We start from the raw sequence: 15,724 nt of genomic DNA, 5'->3' as shown, positions 1-15,724 counted from the left end.
TAGTCCAGGTGCGAGAGTTAGCCGAGAAAAGGGCTGGAGCTAAAGAGCCAAGCAGTGATTGAAAGAATGCGGTGTCCGTGTAATTATTTCGGGTAAAGCTAGCCGGAGGCGGCCGGGGTGCTGGGGACGCAGCCCCGCAGCCCCTATTACTACATCAGGTAGACAGTCATTATTACTGCTCTCATTTCACAAGGAAATTGAGGCTCTAGATGGTTAAATACTTTTCCTGTGATCATCAGGCACTCTGGTTTCTGAGCCCACACTCTTGTGGCCATGCAAAAATTGTCCAGTTCAACTCTTGCCCACCATATTTATATTTTGTGAGCTGGTAACTATTAAAGCATGTATTATCTATTTTCAAGTTGGTTGGCTTAACCCTTGAATAATAAACTGTTTATAAATAGCCAGTGTCCTAAGAAAAGAAAGTTCATTGAAATGTTCATACTGTGGTAGACCCAAATGCTGACGACTTTTCACACAAGATGTCAAACAGTAAACCTCTAAGGTGAAGAACATTGTTTTCTAAGACACTGAGTTAGGAAGAAAAAAAAAACAGTTAGTTATAATATCAAGTCTTTTAGGAAACATGGGGGTCATGTTTAAAATACCAAGTTCAATAAGTGTGATTCATTAAAACCTCTCTCCATGTTGAATACCACAATACTATTTTTAAAAGTAGTGATTAAATCCTTTTATGATAATTCAGAGGCAAGAGAGTCCCCAGAACCCTTCAGATCTTAAAGGTGGAATTACTCATTTCTGCTTACCCCGGCTTCCAGTGCTGTGTAATTAAGAATGTCCCTTAAGCAATCAGCACATTCTTTTCAGGTTACTATATTGGCTTTGGCTCTTCAAATGATACCTGTTTAAGTAGAAATCAAATCACCGCTCGACTGAAAGTGTTGGGTGGATGGTGTATTAGAGACCAAAGAATGAGGCTTTCTACACAGAATGTCCATAGTTCCTGCATATCTGTGCTTTCAGGGACCACTGAGCCAGTTCAGTGGGAAAAGGCCACTAAGCCTGTCAACTTGAGTTCAATGCTTGAAGATCTATAAAGTAGAAGCAAATAAATGACCAACATAAAACCTTGAAAGTAGAAAGAAGAGAATTAGAACACTAGTTAAAAAAATGTTAAGGTCCTGGGTTTGTTGCCCAGTACCACATTAAGGAAGGAAGGAAGGAAGGAAGGAAGGAAGGAAGGAAGGAAGGAAGGAAGGAAGGAAGGAAGGAAGAAAGAAAAAAGAAAGACAGGAGGAAGAGGACAGGAAAACAGAAAGGACATCTCTAGACTAAAGCTGTACTGAGGATGTGTGGAGTCTGCATTCAGACTATGAATTTGAATATTCATTTCCGCTGACCACTTGGGCCCCTTGGCCCCCGTCTATCTGAAAATAATATATGAGAATAATTATTAACCTGCCAATAATAAGCAACAAATAATAATTACTGGCAAGGTAAGAGTCCAAGAAACAAAAGGTATTACTAAAGGGAAAAATAAAAACCCCTTAGTTTTTATTTAAATTATTTATTTAGATAAAAAAAAAAAGGTGGCTGTGCACACCTTAAATCAGCACTTAGGAGGCAGAGGCAGGTGAATCTCTGTGCGTTTGAGGCCAGACTGGCCTACAGAGCAAGTTCCAGAACAGCCAAGGCTAAGAAATTCTGTCCTCCCCAAAAAACAAACAAAAGCTGGGGAATATCGGATATTACATGGCCCACCAAAATGAGTAAGAAAGGGCAGCATCCTTAGCATTTACTTTCCAACCCAAGACCCTGTTCCCTTTCCTCCTACATGGTAGCCACCGCCAAATCTCTGGAAGCTAAGACAGACCGTGCCTTGTGACAACACAAACTGCCTGGCAGGAGGGTTGGTTTGCCACCACTCTGAGCTTCCTCTCCAGAAACCTTACCCCTTCCTCCCAAGCCTTTAAGAAGGATGACCTAAATTTACTTTTTTAAAATCACTAAACTTGAATCTGTTTTCCCATCTGAAATCTTGTATTTGAAGGACTGTGTAAATACCCTGGCATTGGAGGTTTAGAAATAACACTGTAATGACAATAAGCATTTATTAGAAAATTAGACACCCAGTTAAAGCCCAGCAGGGAAATCTACCATATGCCAGCTTTTCCTGCCATACCGTCATTGGTTATGAGCCACCATGGCAAAGAGCTAGGGGCCCAGGAACAGCGTGGGAAATTCTGAGAAACTGTATGGTAAACCACAGGGAAAATCTATACTTAACAATAATTAAGCCAAGGCTTAAGAATGCCAAGTATCCCTAAACTAATGAAAACTCAAAAGCATAATTAAGTTGTAAATTAGCCCTGCAAAGGAATGGCAGCTGAGATGCCCACCAGCAGAGAAGAGGCCTTCCTGCATTTCCACTTCCCTGCAGAAAACAGGTCACCAGGTGTTCCGATACATGAAGTTTACTTATCCCACTCAGTACAAGAACCTTCAGGAATCACTGAGAAAGCAAGCTGATTGGGTGTGTGAGAAAACAGAGGGTGGAAGAAATAGATTGCTGACTAGTGTGTAGTTATTCACAAATGTTATATACAGAAGTACAGAAAGGCTGCTGTTGCCTTTTGTCCCCCCCCAACAAGGTCTCAGTAGCCCAAGCTAGCCCCAAACCAGCTGAATAGCTTACGGTGACCTTGAACCTGCAATCTTCTGCTTCCATCTTGGGAGCCATCATGTGCCCAGTTTTGCCTTACAGGAGATTAAACACAGGGTTTTGTGCATTCTTGGCAAGCATTTTACTGGCTGGGCTACATCCTAGCCCCTAAACACTCTTTAGATTGCCTCCTTTTGGCAAATGAGAATCATGGTTTTGACCTCTGTAGTCCCATGTGGTGCTAGCTATTTTCAATCATCTCTCAGGCAACAAGTGATTCTGTTCTGAAACTCACCAATTATTCTCAGCATTGAGAACCAGGAATGTGATTCAGTAATGACACACCTAACTCCAAAGGAGTCAAATTCCTTCTTTAAAGAATGTAACTACGAAAACCATGAGATTTATGGTGTCATGAGATAATTGAAAATGAAATTGTAAATAAACTAAAACAAACTATATTTTGTTCAGCTTGGGAGATGGCCACCATGGAATAAGATATTTTTTTCCTGGAAATATAGAATAGTGTCATTTTGCCACGTGAGACCTCAGGGATGAAGGGAAGAACAAATACAGATGTTTGCTGAATACAACAAGCAGGTGGTGCTCTGGGGCGGAGCAGATGGGAACCATACAGAATATACAGAATGGGGTTACTAGCCAGGCAGTGGTGGCACACACCTTTAATCCCAGCAGTCTGGGAGGCAGAGGCATAAGCAGGCGGATCTCTGTGTGTTCGAGGCCAGCCTGGAGCTAGTTCTAGGACAGATGCCAAAGCTACAGAGAAAACTTGTCTCGGAAAAAAAAAAAAAAAACTTGTCTCTGGTTGCTGCAGAGATCTGACCAAGGTTTAAGCATTAGAATTAGAAAACTGTATATTCTAAAGAGCTTTGCCTCAGCAAGAAAAGCTCTGTGATTCTGACAGCATCCAGAGTTTCCATTTAACTAAAGAACGCTAAAGATGAGTTTCTCATTAGCCAGAGATTGGTTCCAAAGACTCAAACCCCACAGAGCACCAAATTACAGGGTGTTCACAACCCTCATACAAAATGGTTCTAGGCTGGGGCTGAGGCTAACACAGAGAAGAGGTTTAAAATGTGGGAGGTATTGGGTTCAAGTCCTAACAGCTCAATAAATAAATAATACACCAGGCATGGTGGGGCCTATAATCCTATCATTCTCAATGCTGAGGTGGGAGAACCATTTTGAGAATAGGACAACTTGGGCTAGAGTGAGATCCTGTCTCAAAACAAACAAACAACAAAAACAAACAAACCAGGCACAGTACTGTCTGTAACTAATATGCGTACTTCATACACTTTGAACCAGCTTTAAAAGACTTACAATGCCTAGTACAAGATCAATATTTTGTACCTAGTTCCTACACTGTCTTTAGACAATGATAAAGATAAAAGTTTGTACACATTCAACACAGCATGTTTTTTTTTTTCTCACTTATTTTCAATCCCCAGTTGAGTCTTCAGATGTAGAAACTGTGAGTAGAGAAGGCTGATCACAGTCTTCACTACTTTCACCAATTAGGAAATTTTAGGGAAAAAAAAGGTTGTACTGACCAGTAAAGTTCTCATTGGAATTAATACCAATCCTCATGCCTCAAACAAATGAAGTTAAATGAATTAATCACATGGCATAACTAGGATCCCAAGGAGTCTGTTATTGGGTTACTCACTTATGGCTAAGTGTCAGAAGATTACACTGGCTGGGGAGGGACTGAAGTCAACCCACAACACTGTCAAAAAGTATAGTATGGGTGTCAACATTTTAGCTAAGCCTGGTGTCTCAGGCACAGCACCTGAAACCCTAGAATTCAGGAGGTGAAGGGAGGCAGATAAAAGCTACAGCAGACGGAGCTAAATAAGACCCTGTTGCTACTAATTAAATGAAGTCTTCAAGTTGGGTATGCTGGCACACACCTGTTATCTTAGCACTGGAGAGGCTGAGATAAAAGGATCAGGAGCTAGCTTGGGCTATGGAGTAAGGCCTCTCTAATTAATTAACCAATTAATTAAAACAAAACAGGCTTTCAAAATGGCTAGCCTACATCTGGATTCACCAGTCCCTGGACCCAGTCTCCCTAACAGAGGCAGAAAGTGATTGCGGTGTGTGGAGGGGAGTGTTAATGGGCTCAGACCACAAGATAAAACATGAGCCATCTCCAGGGCTTCCAACCTAGACTCACCCAAAATGTGTTTAAAACCTGTAGTTGTGTTTTGCATTCCAGAGCTGCGCCTGCTGAAGACCCAAATTGCAATTACTGCACCAAGATGGAACTGATAGAAGGGCAGAGGTGGGGGTTGTCTCGCAGGAGTTGAGAAACTGCTATAGACTTAATGACTGGCAAAAAGATTGCCCTGGGAGTCAGTCAGATGGCACAACTGTAACCCAAGGTTCTCGGAGGCTGAGACAGGAGGTTCTCAAGTTCACTTCCTTGCGGTCTCTAGACCAATCTGAACAATTTAGTGAAACCCTGTCTTCCTGTCTTAAACTAAAAAGCAGAGAAGAGTAATGTATGTAGTTCAGGAGAGGGTCTAATTTCAGTTCCCGCTTTGAGGGGTAGGGGAACCCTAGCTAAGAAACACAAACATTTTCTAAGTTGCAAATAAGGCGAGAGAAATGGAGGCGGAGCGAGAAAGCATGTCCCAGCGTTTTCAAGTTCTCTCTGGAGTTTGCTCTGAGTATCCTATTCTTCGGACAAGGCTCTTAGCACCTGGAGTGCAGAACTGTTTCTTGCCGGGGTCCTGAGTCCCCTCCAATGAAGATACAACTCCTTTGGAGGGTGATTGAATTCACTGGACGGATCTCCATGTAGTTCAGCATAAACTGCATTTCACAGAAACCTTCCGGAGCAGAGTTACTTTCTGAGCTCTTGGGGCTCCCCTCAGCTAAAGCGATCAATCGCAACGCTGCCCGGAGAAGCTGGAAGGCATTTCACACCCAGCTCGGGACCACGCTGGGGGGGAAAAAAACGTGTAACACTCCAGTCCCAAACCGGGAACTCCTGCCTTGCATAAACCACGCCCACCCCCTTCCTTAACGACCCCCGCGGTCGTCCCGACTGTAATTATTTATCTCCCACATAAATCAAGGTTCTGTTGACAAATCCGCACGTTTCCACTCCACTGAAGGCTGCCCCCCAAGGCCGTTCTCTCCAGATTCTTTTAAAAAGCAAGATAACTTCTGACACTTCCAAAAACCTGCCTGTAGAGGATACCACCTAGGGGATCAATACCCGCAAGATCTCTGGCACCCGCTGGGAACACGTGGGGACAACTATCTCTCGGGCGGGCGCAGGGAATGGGCGCAGAACTTGGAGCAGTTATTTTCCAGTCAGTAGATCCGAGAGAGAATGATGCCAAATGCACTTTCCGAGCCAGCTGAACTCCGCGGGCACCTAATCATTGCCAGATGCGCGACGCGCGCAACGAGGACGTCCAGACTCCCGGGAAAACAGCCGGCCTGTGGCACTGCGACGGCTGGGACAGCAGAAGGGTCACCGGGAGAGTGGCAAGAGCCGCAAACCCACCAGGAAGAATGACTATGCCTAGCTGTCCTCCGCATGTTTTTTCAATTACAAAGTTGGAAACTGAAATCAGTAAACAACTGCTTGGGACTTCCAAACAACTCTGCAGAGACCGAGGTTGAGGAGAGCGCCTGAGGGAGTCCCAACCCTAGCCTCGAGGGCTTTAGCTGTGCGGCACAGCGTCCCGGTGTCTGTGCGTGAACTGGGCGCTTGGCTCCCTCCGCCCCTCACCCCCTGACTGCACCTCGGCCGACCTCCCACGAGCCCCGAAGCCGGCAGCCGCCCTACCTTTCATGGTGACCGAGGACACGCGCCGCCCGGAGAAGTCGCACCAGGGTCGTTCACTGCACGCCCATGGCAGTCGTACGCGCTCCAACCCTCGCGCCCACCTCCACACTCTGCCGCCGCGGGGCTGCCGCGCGCCTCTCACCCGGGTTGGGAGGCGCTGCTCCCCCTTGCGCCCCTCCCCCTGGCTGCCTTAGCGGCCGCGCCCACGTCCCGCAGCAACCTCCGCCCCGCCCTCGGCCGGGCTCCTGGCCCTCCGGGACTACCCCGCTACCCTCGCGGATCCCCCTTCTTCCAACCAGACCTGCATCCCGGAGAAATACAGAGAACAGCCGCTTTCCCGGGAGGCCCGTGCTTCACCCTCGGCTTGTATGGAAGGCGCTACTTTCTAAACTTGTTACGGGAACGTAGACCATCTGTTGGGCAGAAAGTTGGGGAGCAGTGAGGCCACAGGGGTGGCGGGGAAAGGCTGTCCTTTTGTCAAAAGGCTCTGGGGGCATGGAGGTCCAGGAGGTTCAAGTTTGCAAGTGCCTATATACAACGGTGTTGGCTGCAAAATCCCGCTGCACGGTCTCACTAAGCGCCCAGATACTGTCCCTACTGAACTCGGGACAAGATTACAACTTTAAAACCTTAGGATCTTCCAGAGGTTTTTTTTTTTTGTTCGTTTAATTTTTCTTTTAAAAAAACAACAAAAACAAACCTTCTTTTTTCCTGGAAAAGCTACCCGACCCCATGCCCAACTATCAGGTTGACTCTCTCACAAAAAGAGACCTAAATGTGAGACTTCCTAAATTCCGTTAACAGTCACCAATCATGTGGAAGAAGGGCAGAGGAACTATCCTCAGCCATTCAAATGATACACTTATCCGTTAGCTTACAAAATACTGGCTGGGCAGGGACTGAAGCTATTCAGACTGCTTAGACCTGGTAGCTCTAGATAGCCAACCATTAGTGTAAGCCCCTCCAAAGATGGAGGCCCCATCCCTGTTACCCACCAAATCTTGACCCCTCCCTGGAGGAGGGTCAAGACTAACCGCCAAAATCTTGACCACGCCCTCAGTCTATTTAAACTGGTTCCCTGTAAAGTTTCCTCCTGGTCTCTTTTCCTTCCTCCTGGTTAGCGGCCTCCTGGTTCCCTCTCAGGGCCACCCGAAAGCGCAGGAATCCCATTAAACCTGGATATTTTTTAATTTGGCTTGCTGTGATTTGGCTTGATTGGGATTTTTGCATCCGTAGAGAGCTCGCGTTAGGAAAAATTCCTAACAATTAGTTCATTATAAGCAGGGGAGGCCTTGCTCTAGTAAAAGGCGGTACCCAGAAATTAAACAATGGGCAAAAACATCTCATACTTACTCCTCATTCTAAAGTCTTTCTTTAACTTAAGGGAGAAACTTGTACATTTCTAAAGAAGAAAAAGAAACACACATATGCTTTGAAGGCTTTTCTTAAAGCCTCTCAATATCTCACCTGCCTTGTCTACTTGCAGGACAAGTGAAGGTCTAGGAGCGAGCCATGGACTTGGGTTGTCAGGCAGTGGTTTTTAAGCTTCCCTATGCTATGACTGACTGAAATGGATTAAATAAAAAACGCAGCAGGATTCCCTGCGGCGGCAGGCAGCAGGCCATGCATGGTGGCAGGCAGTGGGCAAGGGATTCCAAGAGCAGCCAGTCCCCGGCAGGGAGGGCTACAGGTCCCCAAGCGGTGGCAGGAAGACACCACAACAGGCAAGAGACAGAGACAGAGACATGGTAGGCATGCAGAGTGAGGTTGGATATTTAGTAGGTTATGGAGGGGGAAGGAAGAAGAGAAGAAGAGGAGAGAGAGAGAGAGAGAAGCTGTCTCTTCAAGGGAGACAGAAAAGGAAGAAAGACTCAGGCTGCAAGCAGGAAGGAAGATCTGCTTCCTTCAGGGGACAGGGGAGTTGTCTCTTAAAGGGACAGAACAGATCATTACAATGACCCTTTAAGACAGTTCCACCCACCAACCATAAAATTATTTTCGTTGCTACTTCATAACTGTAATTTTGTTCCTGTTTTGAATAGTAATTATCTGTTTTCCAATGCTCTTAGCCAATTCTAGTGTAAGGGTCATTGGACCCCCAAAAGCATCTCAATCCACAAGTTGAGAATTGGTCTCATGTTTACTAACTAGTGTTGTACTGAGAAAGCCAATCAACTTCTTTGTTCAATTGATTTCCAGAAGTAATATGAAAAGGTTCTTGGCTCTGGTTTCAATTATTTATTTTCAATTAATAAGTTGTTTTTAAATTTCAAATTATGACTGTTAGGAAAAAATACTAAGAGGGCAGCTCCACCAGCACAAAGAAATCTAATTAGATCAGATCAAATCAAATTAAAATGTCCATCGTTTTATTAGGTAAGGTGCTCTCAGGTGGCCGAGCGTGTGGAAAGTGGGCAGCACATGCAAACCCGAAACCACATGTTTCCCCTCTGGGAGCCCACTTAAATACTCTGTGGGTGTGGTACTGACCCCCCCCCCAAGGCATGCTGGGATTTGGAGTCCAGAGCAATATACTCCCAGGCCAGCAAGCTGGGATGGATGCCAGAGGCTGGGGCTAAGCTCCAGACTTAACAATGACCATAATACCAAAAAGCACAAGAGAAAAAAAATCAGTAAATTGTACTTAAAAGTTAACTTGTGTGCCCCAAAGGACTATCAATCAGAACCGACGTAGCTCAGTCAGTAAGTGCCTGCTCAGTCAAGTGCCAGCACTCACAGAGGTGGAAGCAGAAGGTTCAGAACTTTGTGGTCATTTCAGCTACCCAGTTCAAGGCTGCCTGGGCATAGTCTCAAAAAAGAGAAGTATATACAAATCTGGATGGATTACTATCCAGAATATATGAAGATCTCTTGTCAAAGTTGGAGAGATGGATTAAGAGCAAGTAAGGGATTTAGATGCTCTGTTTTTGGCCATGTACCCACATTCCAGTGTACATACCCACATAGAGAAACATTCATACACATAATTAAAAAGAAACTAAACCTTTAAAGAAGACAAAACCACCACCAACAAAGAATTCTCAACAGTCCAGAGATGCAGGTCTGCATTCCCAATTACACTGGAGCCCAAGGCTAAGGCTAAGGCAGGAGAATTATGAGCTCAAATTCAACTTGAGCTTTATAGTGAGGCCCTGTCTCAAAGGAAAAACTAAAAACAAGCAAGCAAACAAACCAATACATGAGGCCAAATATAGTGGTTAACACCTTCAATCCCAGCAAACTGAGGGAGGATGATTGCCATGAATTCAAAACCAGAATTCAAAATCTGAACAAGATCTGCCCTCACATCAGGCAACCTTGGAATTTCAGTTCCATGGTATCCCTCTTCTGGCCTCTGCTGGAACTGCATGCATATGGTGCACTTACAAAAACACAAAAACACATAAAAATAAATGTTAAAAAATTAAAGTGAGAGACTGGGGGTGTAAAGCTTCTGCATTTATACTTAGTCAGGCTCTGGGTTCAACCATTCATACTAGAAAAAGAACCAAAAAAGGTATGTAAATTGAGAGACTAAGGATATGGCACAGCAGGTAAAAGCACTTGCTGAACACATCTAGTGACCTGAGTTTGACTCCAAACCCATGTAGAAACTGGATGCCACAGTGAGAATCTGTGGTTCCCAACAAGCTTATAGGAAAGAGAATTGCCTGCTATCCTGGCATAAACAGTCACACAAACAAAAGACTCTGTCTGAAAGACAAGGTGGGTCCTAGTCTTTGCTCAGACCGACTTCTGAGAGCTGTCCTTGGCCTCCACATAAGTGCCTTGGCATATATACAAACACCCACACACAGATGGTCAAATGACCAAGAAAGGGACCACACCATCACTTGTTAAAGAAATATAAATAAAAGCTTCAACAATATACAGCCCTAGCTTATGTCTGCCCGTATTTTTTAAAAGTATCAAGAGGATGTAGAGATATTGAAAGCCTTGCACATTGCTGGTACAAAGGATAAATGGTATGATCACTAAGGAAAACAGTAATTTGCAAAAAGTGAAACACAGCTGGGCGATGGTGGTACATGAGGCAGGGGGACTCTCTGTGAGTTTGAGGCCAGCCTGGTCTTCAGAATGACTTCCAGGATAGGTTGTTATACAGAGAAACCCATCTTGAAAAAAAAAAAAAAAAAAAAAAAAAAAGTGAAACTTAAAATTAGCATAGACACCATGAGCTCTACTTCTGGGTTATCCCCAAAGAACTGAAAAACAGAAACCCAGATAGCTATGTTCCATTGTCATGGCATCTTTATTTATAATAGTCAAAAGATAGAACCAGGCTGGCCAGAGGGCTCAGCAGGTAAAAAAAAAAAATAAGCATTTGACACTAAACTGGAAATCCAAGTTAAATTCCTCAAATCCACAGAAAAGTTGAAGAAGACAGCTGACTCCTGCAAGCAGTGTTCTGACCTCTACATATGCACCATGCAAATGTGTACAATGGTATGTGCAGCCTGCACACATATCATGAATGCACACAATAATAATTAATACATTTTGAAAGGTAGGACAGTCCTCTGAGTATTTTCACTCATGTGGCCAACTGTTCCTTTGTGATTATATTCTGACCTTTTCTATTGCTTTGCTTTAAAGTTTCCTTACTACTAATTTAAGACAGAACCATAGATGACCGACTGGATAAACAAAATTTGGTGTGTGCATATAGTGGGATATTATTAACTCTTAAAAAGAAAAAAATTCTGGTACATGCTATGCCATGGATGAACTTTGATGCTAGTATGGTAAATGATCAAAGCAGGATGCAAAATGACAAACAGAATTTCATTTATATGAGGCATTTAGATTAATCCAATCCATAATGACTAAATGGATTGCCCAGAGCTAGGGGTAGGGAAGCTGTTTAATGAAAACAGAGCCTCTATTTGGTAGCATGAAGAATTATGATGATATATGGTAGGAATTGTAAATTAATTGATACCACTGAACTGCATGCTTCAAAAAGTTAAGATGGTTAATTTTGCCATATGTGGTAGCTCAGGACTATAATCCTCAGAGGAAATCACTATGGATTTGAGGCCAATCTGAGCTACAGATTCAGGCCCTGTCTCAAAAACAAAACACAACAAAAAGTAAATTCATGCTATGTATATTTAAACACATACTTTCTAAACCCAGGATAGGTGACTCATGCTTGTAATCCCAGTATTCTGGAGATAAAGGCAAGAGACAAGAAGTCTGCTAGCTTGGGAATAACGTAGGTTATTTGGTGAATTTAAGCACAGCTTGGGCTGCTGAGTGATAATTATGTCTCAAAACTCAAAACAAAAATTTTAAGAGAAGTATTTCAAAGTCAAAACCAATTAAGCAGTGATGGTGGTGAGCAAACAGGTTTAGAAACTGTTTCACGGATGACTTTCTTTTTTTTAAAAAAAAAATTATTTATTTATTATGTATACAGCATTCCTTCCATGTATGTCTGCAGGCCAGAAGAGGGCACCAGACCCCATTACAGATGGTTGTGAGCTATCTGTATGGTTGCTAGGAATTGAACTCAGGACCTTTGGAAGAACAGTCAGTGCTCTTAACCTCTGAGCCATCTCTCCAGCCCCCAAGGATGACTTTCTTAGATGACTTTCTCCCCAGCCTCATGGATTTGACATGTAATGAGCTTGACCCAAAGTAGGGTCCCACATCTTCCTGACTGAGACTTCTCTGACCCCCCACTCATCTGGGTTCAAGGACTAAGATTGTGGTCAAACAAAGAACATAAATTAACCAAGATTTTCCTTGTCAAACACTGGGGAGTGGGGGGAAGCTGTCCATTGAGTTGGACCTCAGGGAGAGAAGGAAGAGCAGTAAAGAGAATGATGTGATTGGAAAGGACTGAAGCATAGAACTAAAGATGATCTGAAGCCCTTAGAGTAAGAGGGTTGCAGGTCTCCAGGATGTTCATAAGCTTCCCCTCCTCCAGCGGCAGCAACTAACCCCTGAAATCATGCTGCATTCCTAGAATCTGAAGGATGCATCTTCTTACTCTACCTGGTACTGATATCTACTATTACAGCTAAAAAACCCTAGTCGCCCTTGATTCCCCCATTTTACTCAAGCTTTACATCCCAACTGGGCTCTGCTTCCTCAAGTTGTTGGGTGTGGTGGTTGACACATATAATCAATCCCAACAGAAGACTTTTTAGAGTTCAAGGCAACCTGGGCTTCAAGAGTGAGTCTGAGAATAGCCTGTGTGTAGTAGTTACATAGCAAGAGCCTGTCTACAAATACATCCTCATCTTAAACTTTACTTCTTCCCTTTTCAGCCCTTCTGCCACCCAAACAGACCACTACAGCACATGTGGATTGTAGTACAAATGTTTTCCTCATGCCCACCCATACACTCCTTTTTGGACCCAGGCTCTACAAAGGGCAGATAAGAAACCAGAAAACTGCATCTCCTCAGCGTTTTGTGTAGCCAAGTCTGTAGATTCTGAGGAAGAAGAACCCACTGAGGGGACATATAGAGTACAGAAGCTGAGAGCCCAGACCCAGCAAACAGAGTATAAAGTAAAGGAGAGAGCACCTTCAGGGATCACTACAATCCCTCCAACTATGTCAGTTTGTGCTTCCTTCCAGCTGGTAGTCAGTGGTTCAACTACTGTTATGGTTTTCATTCCCTTTCATTCACCACTTATTTTCATTCTCTCCTTATGCAGCAATTTCCCCCTCTATCTCAGCTAGGCCACTTAGGCCTCCCCATACACTTCCATATATATGGCTCCCAGAACGGCCTCCTTTCTCCATTGTGTTAGTGTAATAATGATCTGTTCTGTCTCTTTGAGAAACAAACCACACATACTCCCTCCCCCATACGCTGAGGCAGACCTTCCTGCCTGCAATGTGAGTCTCTTCCTTTTCCATCTCCCTCTCAAAGAGGCAGCTTCTGTCTTCTTCACTTCTCACCTCCCCCTTTCTCTCTCTCTCTCTCTCTCTCTCTCTCTCTCTCTCTCTCTCTCTCTCTCCTCTTCTCCTTCTCCCTCTTCCCTTCCATACTTCCATAACCCACTAAATAAATATCCACCTCCACTCTGCATGGCATGCCTATCCATGTCTCTGTCTTTTGCCTGCCGCGCGGGCTCCCTGCCCAGGACCAGCCACCTTGAGAGACCTGCAGCATGATCTCATGCACCGTGCCTGCCTGGGACCCACTGCCTACTGACTGCTTCAGCTTGGGAACCTGCAGCGTGGTCTCATGGCCTGCTGCCCGCTGCAGCCACTCGGGATCCGCAGCATTTTATTTTTACCGTTATATTGGTGCTGAGGCTCGGAGGGCTCTCCTGCCCTGAGCCCCTCTCCTGGGGTCAGGATCCAGAACCACGTTTTTTTTTCCACAACAACCATGTGTTTCTTATGCCTGACTGAGAATTGGTAAGTGTCCCCAATTCTGGTCAACTTAATTGACCGGTGAGCTTCTGGCAATCTTCTGGTGTTCCTAGAAATGGGGGGACTGCCTCCTACCATGGTCTTTAAGGCTATGGTTGAGGCCTTTGCTGACATTCATCTCTGGATTGCTTCCCTTAGCTAAAATTATGACCAGACTGACATGGGGTCAGTCCTCCCATGCCAGCACTGCACACTCTGTGTGGTGTATTTGACTGGGGGCCCAGGGTCCCTCAGTTTTTCTTTCTCTTTTCTTTTCTTTTCTTTTCTTTTCTTTTCTTTTCTTTTCTTTTCTTTGCTTTGCTTTGCTTTGCTTTGCTTTTTTACCCCTCACCATAAAAGGCCACTCAGAGCAGCCTCTGGCCTCTCTGGATTCAGAGTCACCCCGACTGAGTCCAGTTAGGCTGTAGCACCCCACCCAGGGACAGAGGATGCTCTCCCATGGGTCCTGCGGTGGTCGCCCCACCTATAGGGGGAGACACACCATCTATAGGGGGAGACGTCCCATTATAGGCCTTGTAATGTCATCATTTTGGGGGGTTTTCATGATTTCAGCTATGTGCTCCATGTCCGCCCCTCCCTGGGATGGAAGCCTTTTAGAGGTCCTAAAACCCCAGGCCTTAATGCCCTACTTCTTTAGCTCCTACCCTCACTCCACCAGTGTTCTGCCAGCTCCACTTTTAACTTTCTAACTACTGTCAATGCACGGGCAAATGGAAGGAGTTTCCTCAAATTGTCCCTGTCACCACTACTGCTGTCAATAAGATTGGTTGGATCCAAGAGGTAGCTGTTTTCAATTCCAGCCTTTTGCTCCCCTCTGAAGCTTGTGGCATGGGGCTCAGTGACAGGGCAGATCATACCCCTAGGTCTCTCTTATTATTAACCTTAAAATCCCTGGAGCTCAAAAATTGTGGTTTTTCCATCTTTTATTAAGCTTAAAATCCCTGCAGCTCAAAAATTGTGACTTTTCCATACAACGTGTGACTCCTGCCGTTTTGACTGAGGTCACTTGACTTTGCCGCCATCTTGGCTGAGAGCCAGGTCAGATGACCATGTTCAGCTGTCATTTAGTGAGGCATTCCCTGACTGGTTCTATTAACTCTGTTACATGCGTGACCTTACCACCATCTTAACTGAGGTCAGGTGACTTCATCGCCATCTTTAACCCCCTGATTTACTTATGGTTTTTTCTCTAAATTCCTCTTGCTGACTCTGTTGCATGTGTATTTTGCACAGTGGCATGCCTTTGGTATGGCCCACCAAGAGCATCCACTTCACCCAATTCCTGTTCATTCTGTGTATGAGTGTTCATACACATGTAACTTAAATGCACCTATGTTTATTATTAAATGTTATAATTGTCTGTTCATTGCATCTCATTTCAGACTACAGAAACAATAAGTCTCATGTTTTAAACTGGTATGTACTTTTAATTCTCTTACAAAATACTTTATATTTTTTATCCAACCTCATTTAAAATATATTAAGATGTTCTATACTATTGCCAGTTCTGCCATTAACCTTCTGTTCCAAGCAGTTTTCTCTCCAGACAGATTCTATACTATAGTTACACCTGATAAATAGCCCTCAACTGCTCAGAGATTTGGGGAATATGACATTTAAATATTTAATAATGAAAAAGCTTTTCATAACAAAAAGAGACAGGTTGGCTCCTTAGCAGCAGCACTCTAATTCCTTCAAAGATGACAGAAGACAAATGGGCACATAACAACATCCATCTGCAATGTTTTGAATTGAGAGAGAGAGAGAGAGAGAGAGAGAGAGAGAGAGAGAGAGAGAGAGAGTTCCCAGGTCTTTGCAAGCTGGTTGATTTTTTTTTTCTTCTGGGTCACTTG

The 15,724-nt window shown here is 44.3% G+C and overlaps 1 protein-coding gene across 1 annotated transcript in view; it reads right to left on the bottom strand.

Annotated features, from left to right (window-relative positions):
• The window catches only part of Colec12 (collectin subfamily member 12), a 189,332-nt gene extending 182,741 nt beyond the window's left edge, over positions 1 to 6,591 (bottom strand). Inside the window, exon 1 of the mRNA XM_005355744.3 lies at positions 6,453 to 6,591. Within this exon, the coding sequence (XP_005355801.1) occupies positions 6,453 to 6,459 (7 nt within the window). The 5' untranslated portion in view covers positions 6,460 to 6,591. The remainder of the gene's footprint in view (positions 1 to 6,452) is intronic.
• Positions 6,592 to 15,724: the final 9,133 nt, after the last annotated feature.

This window comes from Microtus ochrogaster, chromosome 18, assembly GCF_000317375.1.
Source record: "Microtus ochrogaster isolate Prairie Vole_2 chromosome 18, MicOch1.0, whole genome shotgun sequence".
Classification (NCBI taxonomy): Eukaryota; Metazoa; Chordata; class Mammalia; order Rodentia; family Cricetidae; genus Microtus; species Microtus ochrogaster.
Note: the sequence above shows the minus strand (reverse complement) of the source record. Positions and strands in the feature narration are given on the sequence as shown.